This window comes from Malus domestica, chromosome 02, assembly GCF_042453785.1.
Source record: "Malus domestica chromosome 02, GDT2T_hap1".
NCBI lineage: Eukaryota > Viridiplantae > Streptophyta > Magnoliopsida > Rosales > Rosaceae > Malus > Malus domestica.
In genome coordinates, this window is record NC_091662.1 from 34,950,001 (window position 1) to 34,961,790 (window position 11,790).

At 37.0% G+C, this 11,790-nt stretch overlaps 1 protein-coding gene across 1 annotated transcript in view; it reads right to left on the bottom strand.

Annotated features, from left to right (window-relative positions):
* LOC114822115 (CSC1-like protein At3g54510) overlaps positions 1-5,876 on the bottom strand; it is an 11,841-nt gene extending 5,965 nt beyond the window's left edge. Inside the window, exons 1-9 of the mRNA XM_029096214.2 lie at positions 5,389-5,876; positions 3,993-4,133; positions 3,851-3,914; positions 3,505-3,717; positions 2,863-3,057; positions 2,064-2,362; positions 1,499-1,778; positions 968-1,246; positions 59-292 (exon numbers count right to left, since the gene is read on the bottom strand). Coding sequence (XP_028952047.1) covers positions 59-292; positions 968-1,246; positions 1,499-1,778; positions 2,064-2,362; positions 2,863-3,057; positions 3,505-3,717; positions 3,851-3,914; positions 3,993-4,133; positions 5,389-5,705 — 2,022 coding nt within the window. The 5' untranslated portion in view covers positions 5,706-5,876. The remainder of the gene's footprint in view (positions 1-58; positions 293-967; positions 1,247-1,498; positions 1,779-2,063; positions 2,363-2,862; positions 3,058-3,504; positions 3,718-3,850; positions 3,915-3,992; positions 4,134-5,388) is intronic.
* Between the last annotated feature and the right edge of the window lie 5,914 nt (positions 5,877-11,790).

Sequence of the window (11,790 nt, forward strand, 5' to 3'; positions counted from 1 at the left end):
TCAAGTGTTGTTTCCCTCACAATCCAGTAAATATACAAAAACAATTTTAGCAATATACCTGAATAGATAAAAGGTGGAATGCAGGAAGAAAACGCATCTTGCAGTACTCATTAAACATCAATGTCAGCACTAGAAGTGGAATTGTGGAAAAGGATGCGGCTGGCTTTGATTTCAGTCCAAAAAGACCAATCATAGTGATTTGCATGAGAATGATTGCAACGAGAATATAATGATTGATGTAAGGCCAATACTGTCCACACGTATCATAAAAAGTCTCATAAACATCTTCAATCTGCAACAGAGCCGAAGTTTATAACACAAGCAGTTGATATCAAAGTGCATAAAATGCTCAGCTCTGGTGCAAAATAAATTTTAGCAATTGTCTTTAAAGATAGAGATACTGATTAGTAATTTATAACATTTTATAATTGAACACAAGCATCTAACCCCCGGGGCAGACCTCAACCCAAAGGCGCAAGACGGACTGCCTGTTTTGATGACCCATGTTCCCCTTCTCGCCTCAGATTCCAGAGAAAGTCTACTTTAAGGTTGATAGGTTATTGTTGGCCCATACCCTAACAACTTAAACTTTTGCCGCTGGTTGATTTCTATGAGCTACAACAAATAACGGTTTCAGCAGCTACTAAATGAAGTGTATAAAAGTTCGAAGCCAATGGACATTCTGGGATCTGAACTTTAAGTTGCATCTAAATGCAAAAATGTTTCTAAAATATTAAGTACTTGACACCCTATATACGTATTATTCTCAACCGCTTTTTGAAAAAATGAAAATCTTGATCTCTATGCTTCTCCTTAATTTTGTTTAGCTTATGAATGTTAATTGGGAGAAGAAAGAACAAAAGCACAACCACAAAAGGGACCAAAAGAATGTGGAAGCCGTGAATTTACTTGAACAGACATTCATAGGAACAATAACAATGACTTGAATAAGAAATGCAAAGTTAACCTGGTTTATATACACCGCATAGCCGAGCAAGAAGTAACCAATAAAAAATGGGAGCATAAGTGGTGCCACAACTGCATATACTGTACCAATCAGCACGGACAGCGAGACCACAGGAATGATTCTGAAGTAAGGTAATGAATAAAGATAAGGAGTCTTCTCTTTTCCACGGCCATATGTACAGGACCTTATAGCATCCCAGCAAAGTAATCCTGGTTGAAGGATCTCCAAAGAAAACCCCGACAGCCCATCTGTCAAAATATATGTCACGAAGAAATCTGCCTGAAACATTAGAAATCAAGCTTTATTGACCAAATCAGTATTTTCAGAATTATTTAAAAAACGATAAGGTGAAAACAATAAAGAAAAAGAAAGTATGCAACACAACAGAAAATTATCCAAGAGTCCACAACTATTTAAAACTTATACAAGGAAAAGAAAAAAGCAACACTGAAATAGCTTTGGAAATTATGAAGAGCGTGAATTAAAACGAAATGTAAACAGAATATTACAAAAGTATTAAGACCAACTCACTTGAGCAGAGACAGCTCTAGCAAGGTGACTGGGGATATCTTTTGGATGAGTAAAAGATTCGCCAATTTCATCTATTAAAGAGCCCGATAGCAAGCTCCAAAAGAAGACGTTTCCAACTAGGAAATAAAAAACCATGTTGCACGCTTTTATCTCCTCCCTGCTCTTTGAGATACAGCCTGATAGTTTAGCCATTCCGAGCATTGCAAATGGAACAATGTAGATAAACAAATTCAGAACGGCACTCGGAATATACCCTGTTATGACAGAGCTTAACCCTGGTCTGTACATATTAACATTATCTAAGATGTCAAATCATAAAAACTATAACCAAAGCAGTACAAAGTTTGCTTATAGAAGCTCTGAATTCAGAACCATGAATATTCAATTCACTAATTTCTGAAACTGTTTGTCATTTGAATCTTTATACCGGTCCTTTCAATGTTTAATTTAATGTTCCAAAAGTTATGAATTAGTAGTCAGATTGCTGCACTAATTGAGGCCTATATTCCACAAGTCAAAGATTCAACATGATATTCAAGCAAACAGAATGGCAAGAAAATCTTACATCAACTGTAAAGCCATAGCTGGGGGAAACCATTTCTTTAACTTTTCAAATTTGGCAATTCCCTGGACAGCAGTGACTGGGATAGCAAAGAAAATTGTAAGAAGGGAGGCTGCAACAATAACTCCAAAATTGCAGAGTGGCAAAAGTCGGACTGGGATCGCCAAATTTCTCCATGATACATCCCTGGGTTCTGGAGCATCGTCAGTGATCCAAAGAAGTGGATTTGAGTGCTGCTGGGAGTGGACAACTAGGGCTGCACCCAACCGAGACTTGAATGTAACAAAAGCCACAGGCAACTCCTACAAATATGAAAGGACTCGGGAAGGTTATTTGCATACTTATGGAGTATAGTTTGCTAAGTTATTTGATAGTTAGAATTTAAATGTATACAATTATGTAAAGTAGGGGAGAAAATGGTTATGGACTGTGAATGATTAAGCGAAAATAAACTATGAGTTTGGGAAGATCTACAGACAATCAATAACACTACGCTTTTTCTAATGGAATAACAATGTGTTTCAGACAAAGTGGAGACAAAAGGAACATATTTCTTAAAGCAGGTAGGTTTATTAAAATAAATAAAAGTATTTGTTTCAGACAAAGTGGAGACACATGTCAGTAGACCAAATGGCCATTGGCGTGTGCATTTGATAGGTATACAAATGACTAAATAGAGAATTTGCTAAAGATGGAGTCGCAATGAAACGATAAAGAATTATTACTATGCATAAAGAACATACATATTCCGAATCTGCCTTATGCGATGTATTATTAAGGCTACTATCACTAACATAATCACCTTTTCGTGGAGCATATCTTCACACTGTAACTGGTGTATCTTGTGATGAAGTTCTTCAAGCTTTTCCTCATAGACCGATAATTTCTCAGAATCTTCATGAGATGGATTCAAGAGCAAAGGGGTTTGGTTATGTTTCTTGACCACAGACCGCTTTCTCAAGTCCTCTATCTTTTTTTCGATGGATTTTGATTGGTTCTACACATAAGATTATCTTGATTAAATGACGATCAAATATATAATAGAGTAAGAAAAAGAAGAATAATTAACCATAATAACTATAAATGTGTTATCATATTCCCTCTCCATAAATGGGGGTAAGGCTAGCCGACATTCACCTCTCTCAGACCCTGCGTAAAGCGGGAGCCTTGTGCACTGGGTACGACCTTTTTATACTCTCAACATTTCACCATAAAAACACAGAACCATTAACCCTCATCAAAAATATGAACCATTATCCTTATTAGTATGTGTTTAACCAGATCGCAAACAATCCCATGATACAATTCAGAGTATCAATATTTTTATCAAAAAGATAATTCTTTAATTTCTAATCTCACATTCTCAATATATGGAACAGACTGCAAGACATAAAAATATAGTGGACTGAGGCAGGGAGCTAATGTGAAAATGTTCAAGGCTTACCAACAACTCCTTAAATTCTTTCCCATCATACAATATCTGATAAGAATGATAGGCATACGGGTGATGTTTAGAGAAGAACTCATCAACACAACACCCACGAGACTTGTGTTCGCTGCAAAAAGGAATTTCCCGAACCAGAACATTAAACTGATTAGGCTGATGCCTAACGTTCAGAAGTTGCTGAATCCTTTTAGCCAAAATCTCCTTATATTCCTGAAGAAGAAACGATGCAGGAAGTCACCTGTTATGTAGACTCATCTAAGTGTTACAGTTCAAGAAGCAAACATTTTTTATTCCAATAACTAATAATTCTTGAAAATATGGATTGTGAGAGTGTAACATTCACCTTGTGCAATAGGTATACGCCATAGAGAGATATAAACCATAGGCATGAACAATGCACCCAAAGCCTGTGGAAGTTGGAAAACTTTGGTAACCTAAGTAATTATAAAAGAATCTGATCCACTGCAAAACTAAGACAGTCTTACCTGTTGGAACCTGGACTAATGTTAGATATTGAGAAAAAATCCAAGGAATGGTCGCTCCTAGCTGCAAGACCATCGCCATTATAATTTACTGGAACAAGTACCACCAATCCAATAAGGGAGCATACCACAAAGAATCTGATACTGCAAAGAAAGAAATATATCAACATCAACTTCTCTACCAAACCTATGAAAGCCACAAAAAGCAAACCCCCCCCCCCCTCCCCGGGGCCCAAGTCATTGAATAAATGAGGGAGGCTCTAAGCATTTTTTTTTTTTTCCTGCAAAAATTTTACTATTATTAAGAGAAGGGCAGAATTCGAAACTATTACAATAATTTATGAAAGAGGGAGTTTTGAACTGGAATGCATGAATAAAAACCTAACATCCTAATAAACCGCATGCAAATATGCCAGAGAAGAATCTGAGATATTGGACCTAATCACTCTCAAATTATCAGGGGTTTGATTTCTCTAGTTCTCCTACCCCAAACTCTATTATATACTCACCAATATAGTTCAATGTATTGGTACTATGAGAAATGCGAAGGAGACTCTTAAAAGTGGGACACCTCTTACTTTTTGCACAATATTTTATAATCTTGGCATGGAAATTGACGTTAAACTGTGAGGTAACCGAAAGTCCATGGAGAGTACTAATTTTAGAAAGTTTCTTTCGCATTTTTCTTGGTATCTCTCCCCTCCTAATCCCTCCCCCCTTCTCTTCCCACCTATTTGAATGATTACGGTTTAACCATGTCAACATCTTACATTGATTTTTTTTTTAGAGACAATAAGATAAAAAGTAATATGTTAGGGGAGAGGAGGGAAGGAGATGGGAATAGGAGGGGAGAGAATCCCCTCCTCTCACATTCTCTTATTTTGTCTTTCTCTTGTTATAAAATATTAACGTTGCTTAACCGTGACCTTTCAAATAGAAGGGGAGGGAAGGAGAGGGAAAACAAGAGGGGAGAGAATCATATTCTGTTAACTAATGCCTTGACTCTTGTTTCAATAACTTATGTTTTCACAATATTATAAAATAATGCTTTTTTTATTCACATTTACACATGCAGAAAATGCTAGTGAGAATAATTAAGCAGAACTGAGAGTTCACTTAATTTATGTATTTAATTATTGTTTATTTGTCCTACACTAAATTTATCTGAACTAAAGAAAGGGATCCGAATTTGATTGCAGAAAGAAATCACATCGTTTTAGCCAACTTAGTTAAGACGTTTGTAAGATAAATGCATTGAAAACAAGAAGAAAAAAAAGCCACCTATCTGTTAAAAACCAATGAACAATATGAGTGAACAAGATTAGACGTTATTAGTGGAAAAACAAATCTGCTATACATTCCAATTCTATATAAGATTTAACTTTAATAATTAACGAACCCGAATTTGAAGAGCCTAATGATGATAAGAGCGTCGAGGCCATTGGATTGGAGGATTTCATCCTCGGAGACGCGAAACGCGCGGAAAATCCATGTGACAGAAGGGAGGAACCGGCGGAAACCGACGGGTGACGAGGCGTAATTATCATCGAAGTCGGGAATGCGGCGGTGGCTCTGGCAGTTGGATTCAGAGAGGCGGCGAGGATAGTAAATAGGGGCATTTGACGGTTGTTTCTTGAGGACGGAGAAAAGGGTGAGGATGAAAATAGCCAACCCTATGTTTATGGCCGCTGAAGCTATCAGGCTTTCAGGGTTCATGATCTCGCTCTCTTAGTTATAGATTGATTTTGTTTTGGAGGTTGGAAGAAGAGTGAGAAGAACTATGAGGGAGGAGAGAGAGGGGGTGATGTGCATGCAAATGAAAGAGAGATGCAGAAGTTGGCAGGTCTGGTGGGTACGTGGCGGAGTTTCATTTGAAAGATGACGATATAACTGGTTGGACATGTTGTGTATCGAGTTTGTTTGCTGCTTTTGAGGGGTTGAAGTTTGAACCTTTGTAAATGAAAATTTTCTAAATTACTTTTTTCTTTTTGGGATAATAAAATTAGTTGATATTATTGATTCGAAAAAAAAATTACAATATGCTCATCCATATAAGTTTAAGAACAAAACCTTCAACAAACCAATTTTGCAAGAGAACTCTAAAGCAAGAAAAAATAAATTTAAAATATGACTTTAACCCCTTAAATTTAATTTTTTTTCATATAAAATCCGACATAATTTTTTTACTCAAAAAAATTGTCACAGCCTAGTCCGAGCCCCCACCACATCCCGGGCTCAACTCCACCGTAGCACGATATTGTCTGCTTTGGGCCTCGACCACGCCCTCACAATTTTGTTTCTGAGAACTCACACGAGAACTTCCCAATGGGTCACCCATCATGGGAATGCTCTCGTGCGAACTCGCTTAATTTCGGAGTTCCGATGGAACCCGAAATCAGTGAGCTCCCAAAAAACCTCGTGCTAGGTAGAGATGAGAATATACATATAAGGTTTACATGATCCACTCCCTTGGGCGATGTGGGATGTTACAATCCACCCCCTTTAGGGGCCCGACATCCTCGTCGGCACACTTTCGGCCAAGGATTGGCCCTGATACCAAATTGTCACAGCCCAGCCCGATCCCCCACCACATCCCCGGCTCAACTCCGCCGTAGCACGATATTGTCAGTTTTGGGCCTCAACCACGCCTTCACAGTTTTGTTTCTGGGAACTCACACGAGAACTTCCCAGTGGGTCACCCATCATGGGAATGCTTTCGCGCAAACTCACTTAACTTCGGAGTTCTGATAGAACCTGAAACCAATGAGCTCCCAAAATGCCTCGTGCTAGGTAGAGATAAGAATATACATATAAAGCTTACATGATCCACTCCCTTGGGTGATGTAGGATGTTACAATCCACCCCCCTTAGGGCCCGACATCCTCGTCGGCACACTTCCGGCCAAGGATTGGCCTTGATACCAAATTGTCACAGCCCAACCCGATCCCCCACCACATCCCCAGCTCAACTCCGCCGTAGTACGATATTGTCAGTTTTGGGCCCCAACCATGCCTTCACAATTTTGTTTCTGGGAACTCACACGAGAACTTCCCAATGGGTCACCCATCATGGGAATGCTCTCGCGCGAACTCACTTAACTTCGGAGTTCCGATGGAACATGAAACCAGTGAGCTTCCAAAATGCCTCGTGCTAGGTAGAGATAGGAATATACATATAAAGCTTACAGGATCCACTCCCCTGGGTGATGTGGGATGTTACAATATATACGGATTTTCCCGAATTGGAATGTAAGTTCGTAAAATTAAACGTTGACCGACACTTGAATCTGCAATTAGGCGCTGATCGTTCGTGACGCCTTGATATTTGTGCTAGGGAGTTATAGTGCGGACTCAAGGTGAGTGGGCTTTTGGTTTTCAATATATATACACGTTACGTTTTTTCCTAGAAAAATTGATTTAAATGATTTTGCGTTTTAGATGCCATGTCAAATGCTTTATAATTTAGAATATGCTTTAGTAGTTATATATGTTAGTATTTGACGCTGCGGACGTTCGGGTAAGTTCCAAGTATAAGTATATGTGTTGATGATTGTGAGTTGCGTTATGATGGTTATACATATATGCATTTAGAGCTCATTAACCTTCACCCGGGTGTTAGTGCTCCCGCCCATGGCCAGGGCACAGTCATTCACGTGATGTTCACCTACCGCACCGCACGCTCACCTTGGATCCAAGTTTAGTGCACAGCCATGTCGTACAAACCACAATAGGTGGTTCTGACTCATAAGTGACCCACAATTTATCGCACATCCTTCACGTGATCGTAGCACTTGATCGTACTTATTACACCTAGCCCTGTCGTACAGACCACACTAGGTGGTTCCGACTCATGTGCATGCATGCTTGATGAGCTATAGGTTTAGCTGTACAAGCCACATTAGGTGGATCCGGCTGACATATCACTTTACATTGATTTACTTCACCTGGTTTTCTTAATTATTATGCTGAGGTATTTGACATGGTATATATTTGGATATCACTATTTTGAGTATGGTTTCTGTATATGTACATATGCTAGTTTCTGAGAAATTATACGGGTTTTACGGTAAGGGGTTATTATTTTTGGAAAGAGAAATGGTTTTAAAAAGCTTTGTTTTTGCCCACTCACGTTTTCTGTTTTGCGCCCTTCTAGGTTCTAGTAGCAAAGTTTCTGTGTCGATGAGGATTATTGGCATATCCCAGTACATGTGACTTCCTATGATGGTATAATCTTTATTTTACTTTACTGTACTTTACTTATGCTCTGTAATCACGTGTGAAATGGGTCCATACCCGTTCACCGCACACTCGTGTACTTAGGCACGTTTAGGTTTAAATTTATTCATATTTTACACATCATCACACTTTATGGCTTCGTCACCTTCCAGGTGTCGGCCAACACAGCTCGATTTGGAGTCCTAGTGGACATTCTGGGGTCGGGTATGTCAAAAATCCAATGACTAGGATCCACTAAGTGAATTCATTAATTACATATTACTTTACACATTTTACATTTTTAGATGCCTAAAATACCCCTATTGCATATTTGATGTGCACAATTAATTCTATGCAGATTGTAAGGAGAGAGTTAATGATTTTGCAAAAAGAAAAATAAGAAAAATAAGACATTAATGTTAAAAAAATTCATTGCATATTAATATCAAATATGATAATTGTTGGCTTAATTCTATGTATTTGGCATTATGATGGTGGACATTTCGGGTCGGGGTGTGTCAAAAATCCAATGACTAGGATCCATTAAGTGAATTCATTAATTACATATTTACATTGTTTAGATGCCTAAAATACCCCTATTGCATATTTGATGTGCACAATTAATTCTATGCAGATTGTAAGGAGAGAGTTAATGATTTTGCAAAAAGAAAAATAAGACATTAATGTTAAAAAATTCATTGCATATTAATATCAAATATGAGAATTATTGGCTTAATTCTATGTATTTGGCATTATGAGTTCATATATTTTTTTTTACCAAAAAAATAAATAAATAAATAAATAAATAAAACCTAATATATGTAATAATACATAAATAAACAAAAACTAATTTACCTACCATGTACAAAAATGTTTTTTGATTCAAAATGTGTATATGTGTGTGTGTGTGTGTGTGTTTGTATTTATATAATTAGACCATATTAATTTACCTACCTACTATTTGAAATGTTCATTTCCAATGATGCAAAATATTGTATACCAACAACAAAATATTGCATAAACTTAGGAATTGGATCATGCTTTTGATTTTATCTTTTTACCTACAAACAATCATATACATATTACTTTATATATTTTTACCAAAAAACGTCCCTGGTAGGCTAATATATGTAATAATACATGAAAAATAATTTACCTACCATGTATACAAAAATGGTATTTGGTTCAAAATATATAATCTAGGTTTACTAAAAAAAAAAAGTATATATATATATGATCTAGGCGTAGTATGTCACATCTCGGCCCGGGCCCCCACCACATCCCGAACTCGACTCCACCGTAGCACGATATTGTCCACTTTGGGCCCCGACCACGCCCTCACGGTTTTGTTTCTGGGAATTCACACGAGAACTTCCTAGTGGGTCACCCATCCTGGAATTGCTCTCGCGCGAACTTGCTTAACTTCGGAGTTCCTACAAAACCCAAAGCCAGTGTGCTCCCAAAAGGCCTCGTGCTAGGTAGAGATGGGAATATACATATAAGGCTTACAGGATCCACTCCCATGGGCGATGTGGGATGTAACAATCCACCCCCTTAGGGGCCCGACATCCTCTTCGGCACACTTCCGGCTAGGGATTAGCTCTGATACCAAATTGTCACATCCGACCCGGGACCTCACCACATCCCAGGCTTGACTCCACCTTAGCACGATATTGTCCGCTTTGGGCCCCGACCACGCCCTCATGGTTTTGTTTCTAGGAACTCACATGAGAACTTCCTAATGGGTCACCCATCCTAAGATTGCTCTCGTGCGAACTCGCTTAACGTCCGAGTTCCTACGGAACCCGAAGCCAGTGAGCTTCCAAAAAGCCTCATGCTAGGTAGAGATGGGAATATACATATAAGGCTTACAGGATCCACTACCCTGGCCGATATGGGATGTAACATATTATATATATTTTTTATATAATTGGAACAAATTAATTTACCTACCATGTACAAAAATGTAATTTGATTCAAAATGTGTATATATATATATATGTGTGTGTGTGTGTGTGTGTGTGTGTGTGTGTGTGTGTTTACATGTTATTTGATTCAAAATGTGTGTATATATGTGTGTATGTGTGTGTGTGTGTAATTAGACCATATTAATTTACCTACCTACTATTTGAAATGTTCATTTCCAATGATGCAAAATATTGTATATGTTACAATCCGTCCATAATTTTATTTTATTTTTTAAATGTGAAACGATCAAAATGACCTTAGAGGGTACGTGTCGACTTTCATTGACTTACTAGTCAGGACACATGTCACATATTAATTAGTATATTCTGACAGCACTCGTTATTATGAACGACTGATCATAAGCGTAGCGAAAATTAAAATAAAATAATTTTACAGAACACGTATTAATCATTTTATGTAAAGTAGTGGAAAAGATAATAACACGTATTAAAATAAATTATATTCTCTATTATATTGTGTGTGTGTGTGTGTGTATACATATATGTATGGGTACATTAACCAAAATTAACAAAAAAAGTTATTGTACCAAAACATGGATACATTCTCAAATCAACGAAAAAGAATGTACCCATATAAGTTTAAACATGGATTAAAAAATTTGAATGGATTTTATATTAAAAAAAGGGTACATTTTACATATAACAAATTGATATATTTGAGAATGGGTACATTTAAGATTAAAAAAATTGAAAAATTATATGAATGGGTACATTTAAGATTAAAACATTGAGAATCTTTTTATATATATAAAAAAAAAACTAATAGGTACAAACTTAATTTAATTTAATTTTTTATTATTTTGGAAATGTTTGAATTGAAAATTAATTAGAAGTTTAATAGAGGTGTGAGTATTAAACCCTAAATTAATTACTAATTTTTATACTAAAAAATTATATAATAAACATGTAAATTCATTATCACATTAATGCTAGGGACTTGAATTAAAATTTGAGAACTAATAAGGTCTTAGTCAATGAACAGTAAAAACTAGGGACCGGATACTAATTTTTCCTATAAAATATTAATGATAGAATAAAATAATAAAGAAAGAAGAAAAAATGAGAGGTTGAGAAGGATCGAGAAAAAGGAAAGAAGGAAAGAAAAAAAAAATGGGGAGGGGAGGACTCCTTATTCTCTTGATTTTTTGGGGGGCGATTTGAGGGGACACCCATGGGGAACGAGTCCTACGAGTCTGATCACCAAAACACTACCAGGGAAGAGAGAAAGAACTGGGAGATGATGTGCAGATAGTCCTGACGAGTAGCCTTACGAGCTTATTGGTTTTTCCCCCATTAGTCGACCCAAAAATAAAGAGAAGAAAGGACAAATGGAAGGAAGGGATTAGAAATTAATTAGGAGAAGAGAGAAAGGAGTTGAAGATATTCGTATCCTCCTTGCTTGGGATGTCAACCTGCAGTATGGGTTCATATTCTCAACTCTCTTTATCCTTTCCGTTTGGCTAATTCTTATTAATATTTCTTTCGGTTAATCTGTCGTGGATTAGCTATTGTTTGTAAAACTAGTATTTTATATATATATATATATATGCAAATGCCTAAACCCTAGAATGGTATAAAAGCCGAAAGGGATGTTTTGTT